The 13,582-nt window shown below is 35.2% G+C and overlaps 1 protein-coding gene across 1 annotated transcript; it reads left to right on the top strand.

The window, feature by feature from the left end:
• Positions 1 to 1,953: 1,953 nt before the first annotated feature.
• Positions 1,954 to 13,290, top strand: LOC128548602 (uncharacterized). The gene is made up of 6 exons (XM_053523924.1): positions 1,954 to 2,204; positions 7,919 to 8,049; positions 10,566 to 10,651; positions 12,251 to 12,361; positions 12,610 to 12,744; positions 12,990 to 13,290. The coding sequence occupies exons 1-6, from the start codon at positions 2,055 to 2,057 to the stop codon at positions 13,004 to 13,006; spliced, it is 630 nt and encodes a 209-aa protein (XP_053379899.1). The 5' UTR covers positions 1,954 to 2,054; the 3' UTR covers positions 13,007 to 13,290.
• Positions 13,291 to 13,582: the final 292 nt, after the last annotated feature.

The raw sequence follows: 13,582 nt of genomic DNA, 5'->3' as shown, positions 1-13,582 counted from the left end.
GATAGGCATTGCAATGAATTGGCCAAAAAGCATTTTCTTTAATGCCCAGTACTGCCCCTGAGTCTTGTATTTTAGACCAATATATTCACGGCTAAGGTAACTTTGAATTGCAGACCCATGTGCAATTTTTACACCCAACCACTTTGGACAAAGCAATTAGTGAAGTGTTTGAACATGCTACTTTACAAGGATCACTTAATAAAGTTACGAAATTGATTGACAACCCAATCATTAAGTGAAAACATGGTTTGTCTACAGTATATCGTCCCTTAGACCAATTAAATTGAAAACTGATTGCACTCTCGAAAATTTGCAACAAATGACGGCAAAATTAAAGGTTATGACCAGAGACCAATACATATCTCGTTGGAACGCCTTAGTTATAATTACGGCCGTGCGAGATAAGGATACAATTCAAATGTAAATGCAAGTAGTTCATTCTCCGTTGTACAGTATGGTGCCCCGCGCATGACAGGGTCTCAGAATGAAACACGAGGTTCACAGTTCAAAAGAACAGTAACATGAAATCTGGTGCTGGGGATATTATTTGTACATATTGTAACAAAAGATGGCATACTGGAAGTCGTTGTTACGCAAAACAAAATGCGTCGTCTCAGGAAAACTAGATCGGACTGAGGTTGTGGCCGAAACTTCAGTCACCAGAAATATAAATGGGCCAATAAGTGAAAAATGAGGTCAATAAATATGTGAAAGTACTGAGGTTAAGCAGCTTACAAGTGTTAGTATAAAGAAAAAGCATCCTGTTATTATGTAAAAATTGCTATAGGACAAGATAAGGGTGGAATGCTTATTGATTCTGAAAGTCCTGTTTCCATACTTTCAAGTAACTGCTCAAGTGATGACCTTGCGAACGTTCGTAAGCGGTTCCCCATCGAGTGAGTTCTTTTATTTGTTTGTTATGACTTTGTCGTCTGATTGTGTACTTTCTATGCCTTTAAATTAAATGTAAATATCAGTCATTCACAAAGCCAGATGTACACACTGCTGCAGTGGATTGTTATGATACAAATTTGTCAGTCCCTTCATTCCAACCAAGCTTTTTTACATTTCAAGTATTAAGATATTGACATATTCATGCTGTCTACATATCATCACTAAGTTCCCGGCAATTATCGACTTTGGATAGTTGTTTCGTTAAAATAAAGTATGGAGTTTATGTTTCACCGAGCGTTCAAGGTCTTAACATCAGACAAATTGTTACCTTAATTATAAAATATACCCTTTTCTAAAATTGTTAAAATAGTCTCATGAAAATATGTGCTATATCTTCTTAACCCTTACCCTCCTAAATTTCTATAATGAACTTGTCCATTTTTCAGTTTGGACAGTACCATTAACTGTTAAAAGGGGTTTTTACCAAAAGGATACTGACTGAATGGCGACCAGTTTGTTTGTTTCTTTTGGGTTTAACGCCGTTTTTCAACAGTATTTCAGTCATGTAACGGCGGGCAGTTAACCTAACCGGTGTTCCTGGATTCTGTACCAGTACAAACCTGTTCTCCGTAAGTAACTGCCAACTTATCCACATGAATCAAAGGTGGAGTACTAATGATTTCAGACACAATGTCGTTTATCAAATAGTCACGAAGAGCATACGCCCAGCCCGAGATCGAACTCACGACCCCGCGATCCGTAGACCAACGCTTTACCTACTGAGCTAAGCGGGCGGGTGAATGGCGAACAGTGCAGATCTTGATCAGACTGCACGGATGTGCAGGCTGATCATGATCTTCACTGGTCGCAAAGCCAGAATCAATCATGTCCAGCATGGTAAAGGTTAAAATATCTTATGTTCATTAAATATATCGACAATCAATTTCAAGGTTTAATTGCATGTCTTTTTCAGTCTGCTACATTCTCGATAAAAAAACCAATACGCTCTGTTCAGTCTAAACCTTTTCTGCCTACACTTTCCTCGGCCAATCAAATCTCTGCACTACAATAGACTGATCAGAATACAAAATAATATACACATAGCAAAGCACATTACTTTCATACAGTCTTATACGAAGGAGCAAACTGGGTATTTTAACATGGAATTCAGAATAATTGCATTTATTTGCTTTACGTGTGGAGTATATGCGTCAAGTTCTGGAAAGTCATGCGGCAGACCATTAAACCTGAATCACGTTAGGTTTCCGGAAAGAAATAAGTTATTATCACTACAATACTTTGAAAACAATGTGAGTAAAATATTTTATTAATTGTTAGGATTGGAAGCGTCTTTAATGATGTCACTACATGTAAGTAATCAAAATGGCTTAAGAGTAAAGTTTGTTCAAGATATTATTTACATAATGTATGTTTTCCGATTCTTTTTATGTTAAATGCTTTAGCTTTTATACTCTTTTTCCCGAAAAATAGATTATTCAAGAATATAATGCTAGATTACACTGGGAATGCGACACATTCTAAGCTATTATAAATATATGTTTGTAAAATAAAAACCCACGCCATTTACTTTTTGATGAAACTGAATTGAATCAGGAATACTTACTTACAACCCGATTTATGTGCCAATGCAAATCTTAGACACATTAAATACATTTGTTATCATATTAATATAAGTTGTTACGTAATTTATGTTTATCGCATGTATACTCATGTCAAAATAACTTTACCGTAGAAGAGGATAATATGCCTAAAGTAGGTACATATTTAAAGTTTCTTATATACCGGAATGGGATTTCCGGCAATTTCACCGTTGCTGGAAAACTTATTATGCCTCTGGGTAGATGACACTCTTTCTGTAGATGAGAGTTCGTTATCGCCTAAATAGTTACCCTCGAGCTGGATATTCCCATCTGTCTGCACCTACAACTAGTGAAAAAATCTCATAAACTTGCAATAATTGTAAATGTTCTTACGACAATGATAAGAAATGTATTCTGTTTTGAATAACTCGTTGTGTTTGGAATTCTGATACTTCAGGTATATATTTAGATATAGAAAAAATCCTACACGAGTAAGTATAAAATCGTAACCTCTGTACTGCCTAGGCAAAACAAGTGTTTAAAATACCACATTTCACGCATTGTATAGCAAAATTTGCATTTTATTAGGCAGACAGATAGTCAAACTTGTTTAAAATGCCATATTTCACACATTGTCAGGCAAATTTATATTTTGTCAGGCGTAAAGATATTCAAACAACTCTTTGTTACCATTTCTTGTTTTATGATTTTATGCGTTTCAAAACACTGAGACATAAAATTATACGGATCAAATATTTGTATTTTGTATGTATAGAAAATATTACAGTATATTGCAATAATGCAAAATATAATAAGAACATATATTAAACATAATAAGAACAATTGTGTCGGCCTACATATTTTTCTAACATTAAATTAGCCCTTTCAAATGCTTAAACAAACGTATCAAAAAGGTAGAGCTGGCATACTGCTTTTTTGTAAATATATGCTGGACATAGCTTTTTTTTCTTCTAGAAGTCCAATTACAGAGTTGTTACGATTTTCTAATGGAGGATAGCGGGTTATTTCTTTTGGTGAATGTTTACTGGTATTAACCACAACGTTCCAAAGTTAATTGATATATGATTTACGGCTTTGCCCATTCCACAAAGCCGTTGCATATACGTGTATGCTGGATAGACACGTGCAGTGCCGGGAAGCGTTTTTAATCAATATAGAAATAAACAGACTCCATTATTATAATATGAAAATATTTTCTTATCACCAAAAGGTTTCCAAACGACTACCCGATCGATTAAAATACTGTTTTCTGCTTATGTTTTTAATTGTCATATTGTATGAATTATAACTTGAGCGTATTTGAAATTATGATATATGCTTCTGTTGCAAACTCAATTAGCTTGGGCATTGACTGAACGAATGGGACGAAGATGTACACCGCCTATGAACATAGCTACGGATATCTAGTGCTTTTAACACGTGCAAATGTTCTGCTCAACCCAGAGCTAGTGAGCTTGGAAGGTACTATGTATTCCACTACTGTCCATGAACAGGCTCAATCAAACCGAGTCTGTTCATTTTTGACGTGTTGGGCGACCTGAGGAGTTTCCACTGTTTCTATTTTAAGCAATACATTACCCGTTGAACTGTTACAATAATTATCGCATTTGTATTGTCCTTCGGAACAAATGTGTTGAACTTCATTCTAAAAATAAACCACAGCTTAAATGATTTCAACAATACAATGTCTCTATTTCAACATGCTCGAGAATAAATTGTCTGTTTTCTCATTTCAAGTATATACGTTATACATTCTTTACTTATTCGTATTAAAACTGTTGGCGTCAGCACGTGCGAAAAGGTGACCGTTTTATTTTTACATCCTTATTTTTCTGTTATCTATATACATGTCAGCTTCAGCACCAGCAGTTTTATAAATTTCAGATGTCCTTTTTTCTCGTTCTCTACTTCTCTGCATTAGTCATAATTTTGAACGTTGGTTCTGATATGCACTAGTCATTTCAAGGGTGAAAATAACAATTTAATTAATCTATAAACAAGTATTGTGTCAGTTGTTTACGATATATTAGTATGCAATACTTACTAAGAAGGTAACAGAACCTTCATATGTGGACTTGTAAACCAAATTTAATAATACCATACAACGTCGTATGAATTTATATTTAAGATAATTACATATTTGTCCACTTTATAAGACTTTTTAGAAATAAAATTGTTCAATCATTTTATTATGTATAAGTATTGCAGGCCATTAACTCTTAAATTGTAAACACTTTTTCCTTTTTTTTTTTTTTTTTTTCTTTTTTTTTCAAATGAACTCAATCTGCTTTATTTGCATTTTACATGTTAGATACGTTTGAGTTTGTAAAGGCTCTTTTATCTTTAATTTTCAACAAAACGACTTGTTTTCAACAAATACAGAATTTACAGACCGCAAGCTGTTTACACCTCACTAATCAAAATATTGATGTATTCAAAACTCATCATCAACATGTGTACGAGTACATGAACGATGTGGAATTGTATTTCAAAATTTCACATGGTACTGTTACTTGAGCATGTTTGATTAAAACCGCACGTTTGGTGTTTAGCCCTCTTACTTTTTTCGCTTCGCATTTCTCTTTGAATGTGTCTGAAGGAACAGGTGGTAGACTCAAACATAGGTAGTTAAATTCAACAGGGATGGAATTGCCTGTTTCTCTTTTGGCGCTGTCTTCTGCAACTGCATTGCATACACACATTTATGATTTCTTAATAGTTATTTTATATAAAAGTTTACACAGACAATTTTGTGTGTTGTTTTACATAGCATGCCTTTTGTTACTCCTCGTTTTAAATGGGTCAACAGTGTTGTGGTACTTATAAAATAAACTGGTCCGGTTTATAGGTCGGTCGCGGCTACGGATATGCAATATGTATTGTATTTTATCATTATTTTTTAGCGTGGATTCCCTTCTGTTTGGAACCATTATTGTATGAGGAGTACCTTTGTGTGTATTTTGTATTTACCTGTGCCGTACTTTTAGAACGTAAGGGAGGTATAGACTTAGGTTTGGTGCTCACAATTAACTTTTTGAAACGTTCAAGTGATAGTTTTGCCACCTTTCTAATGCGAGTTCCCTCTAATATACTTTGCTTTACTTGTTTGTTTTAATTTTCCCTTCTCACTGTTTAGATTTGTCTTTTTGCTACAATTAGAAATTTACCATATTCATTTCCAATCACTTCATTCAAAGCAAGCTGTTTACATCTCATTTATCAAAACTTGACATGTTCACACTATCTGATTAAGAACATCAATTTTCCAATTAAACTGAGATGGCAGCTGTTGTCTCTTAATATTCACGAGTTCCTGATCGATGGGCAATTTAAGTTTGAACTACATATTTGATTTAAAATAAAAAAAGTGAAAAACCACAGGTCGCCCAACACGACATAAACGAAAATGTTGTAAAGCCTGTTCATTGACGGTAGTGGAAGTACAAGCTACCGCTCACGCCCTCTGGCCCCGGGTTGAGCAGAACTCAACATTTACACATGTTGTAAGTACCGGAATGTAATTAATTTAGAGACATCTGCAGATGTATTGAAACCGTATGTTTGATCTTCAACTCTCTTTTTTCATTATGTTTCGGTCTTCTGATTGTGTCTGACGAAAAGAACATAAGTGGTTCCTTAAATGTTTAAATGCAAGGTGTTTTGATGCTTACATATAAAATTAGCTGTGGGTTACTATGCGTTGTGACAACATACTTTTTTACATTCTCAAATCCTTGTTCAAGTAGAGATATCACCTAGTTTTATAACCCACCCCGAAGACACGTGTGATTTTCTAAGTCCAAAGGGGGGCTTAATTTGGCCAAAATACATATCAGAGTTATAAGACTTGACCTAGTGTGGTTGGTAATTAACCTAGAAAAAAATCTTTGAATAGTCGAGCTAAAACGAATGGTATCTCAATTGAATTAATGCAATAAATAAGATGCGTACATGTTTGATGATACACAGGCCTTTTCAAACTTGATTACCGGACGTCTAGACAAATCAAACAGGTTAGGTCCGGTCACCGGACACATAGCTAAAATGCGTAGTGTCGTATATTTTTTCCGTGACTTAGCGGAAGCTTCCGAGCACAAATATAAAAGCGCCCTCTGGTATCATAATGAGAAATGTACATTATGGTAACCTCATTATGCTTAGTGCTATGCTGCATTCTGTATTGTGACAAGTGAGATTATGTTTGTTTAAAACTTTGTTAGTTGTTCATGCGTACGAGTAAGCACATTTAACCTGTCCAGGAGCCACTTCTGTACATAACATCAGCATATAGACAACATAAACACATGGGGAAGATGTGTCTAGGTTAACCACAAGCTAATACACCGAGTGATGCATGTCACATTGCAGCATGACCGAAAGCAAGATAATGTCATAGACTAATGAAGAAGTAACCATGATATGCAAATGAAACAATTAAGCATGTATGAAAGTCAGAAAGAAACACGTAAACACGATGCACAAATGGTCTTAAAATGTTTTGGTTCTGCGGGTGATACCGCGTTTGAGTCGTAAATTATAAAGTAAAAAAAAACTACTGATACAGATATAGCGCTACATTAAATCTCAATTTAAGGCTATCAAATATACGCTCGTCTGCGTATGTGGGGAGACAATTAATTCAGTTGACATAATTTTGTTGTGTAGGCTATTTAAAGCGCGCTATAAATATCTGCTAACTACACAATAGTAAAGGTAGTGTTTCGAAAACAATGCTTATTTCACTTGGATTCAGATAAGAATATAATTTTGTTATTTGTCCTGTTACCGGACATGTAGTCTTAACACTCTCGGTACAGTTCGTGTGTTTCCGTATTTTAGTGCAAGGGTGTTGTCTCCACTTGAACAAGAATTTGAGAATGTAAAAAAGGTATGTTGTCACAACGCATCGTAACCCACAGCTAATTTTATATGTAAGCATCAAAACTCCTTGCATTTAAACATTTAAAGAACCACTTATGTTCTTTTCATCAATAAGCATACACCGTTGACGCTCCAGAGAACACACAGTGCAAGTAACCACTAGTAAATAAAATGAATGATGGATGTGGTTTGTCAGATTATAGCATGTCCGAAAGCAACACGAATATTTTAGAAAAAATGAAGGAAGCACAGATCATTTCTCACAATTAAGCATGTATAAATGTCAGAAAGGAACACGTAAACATAGGATGCACAAATGCTCATGTAACAATGCAAAATGGGATGTCCGAAGGAAGCATGTGAACGTGAGAATCACAAATGCATACATGTAAATCGCAAGATTGGATGTACGAAAGCACAATGCAGTTTTTGCCCTAATTCTGTTCCATATATTTGAACTATGCTGCGAAAATGACTTATGTGATTGAACAAACTATTGCGTTTTGTTGTTGATGTTTTAGGTAATTGGTACCGGACTAGGACAAGTGTACCTCGCACTTCCAGTGCCCGCTCCGTTCACTCCAGATTTGAATTATCAATGCACAATAACAAAACTCAGCGAGAACTTATACTGGCGAACTTGTACTGGACAGTAAGTAGGGCATACATATGATGTCGATAGAGCATATGTAAAAAGCCTTATGTTTTAACTAAATATTTGTTAGATTTTTGAGCTTTGTGATGTATCATCACAAGGATAAATACACGTCATTGCTCGCAGACTTAAATAAAGTAAATATGACCATAATCCGTAAAACTCACTATTTCTCTTTCAGTTATAACGCAAATGATATTAAATGAAGAAATCAGCAGCCTATATATAGCCATTTGCCTTGTACATTTTACATTCTTATCTCCCATTATCTATCTCTTAAACATCCTTTTGTAGTGTTTTTTTTTTTTTTTTTTTTCGCGCTTGTAAATGTTACGTTCTTATGCCCCGTCTCCAACATCCTAAACTTCCGCTTGTAAATGCTACGTATTTATCTCCCGTTATCTGTCTCCTTAATTTCTGCTTATACATTTACCTTCTTATATCCCATCATCTATCTTCCAAGCTTATACATGTTACTTCTACCTTCTTATCTCCCATCATTTATCTTCCAAGCTTATACATGTTACTTCTACCTTCTTATATCCCATCAACTATCTTCCAAGCTTATACATGTTACTTCTACCTTCTTATCTCCCATCATCTATCTTCCAACCTGATACATGTTACTTCTACCTTCTTATATCCCATCATCTCTCTTCCAAGCTTATACATATTACTTCTACCTTCTTATATCCCATCATCTATCTTCCAAGCTTATGCATGTTACTTCTACCTTCTTATCTCCCATCATCTATCTTCCAAGCTTATGCATGTTACTTCTACCTTCTTATCTCCCATCATCTATCTTCCAAGCTTATACATGTTACTTCTACCTTCTTATATCCCATCATCTATCTTCCAAGCTTATACATGTTACTTCTACCTTCTTATATCCCATCATCTATCTTCCAAGCTTATACATGTTACTTCTACCTTCTTATATCCCATCATCTATCTTCCAAGCTTATACATGTTACTTCTACCTTTTTATATCCCATCTCTTTCTCACAAACTACCGCCTGTAAATCTTATGTTGTTATCTCAAATCTTTATCTTCTAAAATATCGCTTGTGAATTTGATACCAAACATTCACTTATACAAAATAAATCACGTTGGTAGCAAATGACATACAATTTTGATATGTGCAACAAATCGAAACTAAAAGCATATCCCTTAGAAGCCTATTGCAACTCCAAGCTGTACGATATCAAACTCAGTTTCATTAAACCTACTTATTAGAGGTATGACAATATGCATTACCGCTATGGATTTAACATAAAGGAAAACCTTGCTTGTCTTTATTCAGTTATTCCACGTTTATAGTTAGGAAATAAAGTACCCAAAACGGTGATTTGTCGTTGAATGAAATCATTGTTTGGAGTTCAGATGCAAAGGAATTATATCACGAGGGCGTAGCTGAAAGACAATCATTTTATTCAAGAGCAAATCAATGTAAGAGATACATTTTGTTGTCCAAAAAAAGCCGGAGTTGTTGATTGCTAAGAAGACTAATCGTATTGCGAAGGCAAATGCACGTCAATGTATCCTGGTAAAATAATAAGTGTAAAACGAAAAAGAAATGGGCCTAATGGCTTAAGTCGTCAGAAGTCTGAAATATATATATACTGGCTGCCCCTCTGATCAGCGGTCACCTGGCTTAAGCGGCCAAATTGTCTGTTTCCCCTTGCTGGCTGCTTAAGACAGGTTAGACTGTATATTATTTCGAATCTAACAATGATCATTATCAGCATCATTAACGACATCAACGACATTTTGTCTGTTTTTGTGCCGCTATGACGTCTGACGCTATGACGGAATAACTGTGTCGTACTAACAGTGGTTGTTTGCATAATAAAATACAATTTAAATCTCCTTTGAACAGGAAAATAAATCGGGTTGGGATAGAATTCACTTTAATAGGTGCTTTCTATCGTATATTCAATATTTTTATATATACTTTGATATATTTTGATATTCAAGCTAATTCTAAATGCGTACACAGTGTTAAAACATAGTAGGCATAGTCTTAATACAAATGTGTATTGTTGCCGCATTCAGAATTTAGACACAGCCTAATACAAATGTATATTGCTGGCTCGTTCAGGATATCTCAATAATGCGTCATGTGAGAGCTAACAAGATACTGATAGGCAAAGTTGTTTATAATCTTCTCTTTTGTACGTGCGTGTCTGCGCTACTGTGGTTTACTGTGTGTGGAGAGACTACGTTTTAGGAACGTGGCTTTCCCTGTTGAATATTCATTCTTGTTTCCCCCCAAACACCCCGCCCTATAAACTACCTTTTATCTTTTAGTTGATGTAATTAGTAAAACAGTATATATTTTAAGCCATTGTGGCAGGCATGAATTCATTATTCATTGTAAATAGGATTTATTTGGTAATTGTGAGTAGAAATGACAAAAAGTGTAAACACAGCCTTCTATTCGCTTGTCTTTTCACAATGCCCACATATTTTGACACTCAAAATTTGATAACTGCGTCTCCTTTTGCAGAGCTCCACAATGCGTACAATTCAATATATCCCTATCCACTCAGCCTGGAACGGACTCAGCTATGTTTACCTATGTGTCTGGGAGCGGTACGTAACACATTAGTTTATATATTAGTTATGTTACATGCAAAGACATGATCAAAAACTGCAAGTAATATTTCAAGTCTATGAATTAGATTTTATGTATGTATACTTAATTTCTCAACACAAATTGAAAGAAATGTATCAGTCAAAGCAAATCTCTATTATCATCAGAATGTACAGTAAGAAAATCCGCAGGTTCAATTACAGTATTTTGGACCGGAAAGGCAAAACATTCTTCAAGTCATAACGCTCGATGGTTTCTGTACGTCACGTCATCTTATGAAATAAGTGCAGTTTGAATAAACGTTTGACTTGAAAGGCATTCCTTGTGATGCGACGTCAGGACGTTTGCAATTCCAACAACTGCCGATAGTAGATAATTAATTTCGTTCAAATACAGTACAAGATATTAATCATAGGCTAGTAATTTCAAGTGGAGCATGACATTCATAGGTGCGTTTAAAGTACGTGTCATAATTCATTTCTAACTTGAGTCATTCAGCAATTAATTCTCGATACTGATGTAGTGATATTTATAATTTGTATGAGTATGGCAATTTCGCTCATAAATATGCATGACAATGAAACATACTTTGACGGAGGAATGTTCTGTTATTTTTAAAAATTGTAATACCCTACTTTTTGCAAACCTTGATTTGTGATTCCCTTTGAAAACACAGATAATGGAGAAATTTGATAAAATTTGAACGCCAAAAATCAGCCAATACTCCTTCCATGGTACAGAAATACGATAAAATTTGATGACCAAATATGGGACAATACTCCTACCATGATAGAGAAATACGATTGAATTTGAACGCCAAATATGTGCAGTACTTCTTCCATGATACAGAAATATGATTGAATTTGGAACGCCAAATATGGGGCAGTACCCCTACCATGTTATAGAAATATGATAAAATTTGAACGCCAAATATCAGGCAATACTCCTACCATGATGGAGAAGTATGATAAATGTGAACGCCAAATGTGAGGCAATACTCCTACCATGATGGAGAAATATGATCAATGTGAACGCCAAATGTGAGGCAATACTCCTACCATGATGGAGAAGTATGATGAATGTGAACGCCAAATGTGAGGCAATACTCCTACCATGATGGAGAAGTATGATGAATGTGAACGCCAAATGTGAGGCAATACTCCTACAATGATGGAGAAGTATGATCAATGTGAACGCCAAATGTGAGGCAATACTCCTACAATGATGGAGAAGTATGATGAATGTGAACGCCAAATGTGAGGCAATACTCCTACCATGATGGAGAAGTATGATGAATGTGAACGCCAAATGTGAGGCAATACTCCTACCATGAAGGAGAAGTATGATGAATGTGAACGCCAAATGTGAGGCAATACTCCTACCATGATGCAATACTCCTACCATGATGGAGAAGTATGATGAATGTGAACGCCAAATGTGAGGCAGTACTCCTACCATGAAGGAGAAGTATGATAAATGTGAACGCCAAATGTGAGGCAATACTCCTACCATGAGTGGTCTGTTGATTTTGACTAATACTTTTGTATGCATTTGTATTTGTATTATAGGATGACAATTTTAATACCTTATTATAACAGATACTATAACTGAAGCATACTGGTCTCGCTGTCCGACGAAGTTTATTTGGAGAATACAGTGTACAAACTATGCCGGTAATACAGAGTGTCCACCAAGCAACACGAGGCTAAGTATGGACATTTTGCAGCGTTTATTTTATATAGTTGAACACGAATACCTTCTCCTGTTAAAGTGTTTCAGTTATTATACTTTTTCTTGCCTCCTTTACTTTTAAACAATCGCATAATTATTTATAATTTCCATCTTATTTAAAACAGAGCTCTGTTGTGTATTTCAAAAGACATGCTCACTTTGTATTTATCTTCATCATCGTAAAATATTGTAAACGTATAAAACCTATAAGGCAAAATCATTCTAGGTTTTTTCCTACGTGACCCGACAGCTCTTAGTACAGCTCCACTAAATGACATTGTCGAGGATCTATGGATAACAACAGGCGTAAAATTTGGACTTGTTAATGGACTTGAATGGTATTTTACAAGGTTGGAAGACGGTAAGTTATAAGTAAAAGCACTTTTAAAATCAATGCAGTGTTATCTATTTTCAAGGAGAAACAAATTTAGTCGTTACACGTTACACATATCTGAATAACATCTGGCTGAAGCACGTTTTAAAACGACATTTAAAATAGTTAAATGAATAACTTGTAAAGAAATACGACAGAACACCAAATGCAACCACAAAACGCTATGAGCATTTTAACTCGCACAGACTTTGTTTGTTTTTTTTCCCTTTCAGTACCCTGCCAAGTGTAGAGGATGGTATACGTGAACGAGATCATGCATTTCTCATTTTGAATATTGTTTTCTCGTATGATACTGAGTATTCCAAATAACTTTTCGTGCAAGATAATCTGAAATCACAGTTCTTTTTATGCACCGGTCACGGAATACTTAGTCCTTATACGTTCATAGCATCATTTATGCCTTATTCTTTTAAAATTCTCTAGATCCTATCCACGCAATGACGTTTTAGTAAATATTGTAACTGTCATAATAAATAAACTGATTACTTGGAATCATAAGGATTGAAAATAAAATATTTTTGTGTTGTTCATGCATGCGTAAACCCTGCCGTTACATTATGTACCGTACATGTTTAACAGGAAGCCCCTAAAACCCTGCCGTTACATTATGTACCGTACATGTTTAACAGGAAGCCCCTAAAACCCTGCCGTTACATTATGTACCGTACATGTTTAACAGGAAGCCCCTAAAACCCTGCCGTTACATTATATACCGTACATGTTTAACAGGAAGCCCCTTAAACCCTGCCAAATAACGTACACATTGAACTCAAATCCAGATGAACGATCACGATTTGGGTGTTTA

Source organism: Mercenaria mercenaria, chromosome 14, assembly GCF_021730395.1.
Source record: "Mercenaria mercenaria strain notata chromosome 14, MADL_Memer_1, whole genome shotgun sequence".
NCBI lineage: Eukaryota > Metazoa > Mollusca > Bivalvia > Venerida > Veneridae > Mercenaria > Mercenaria mercenaria.
Note: the sequence above shows the minus strand (reverse complement) of the source record. Positions and strands in the feature narration are given on the sequence as shown.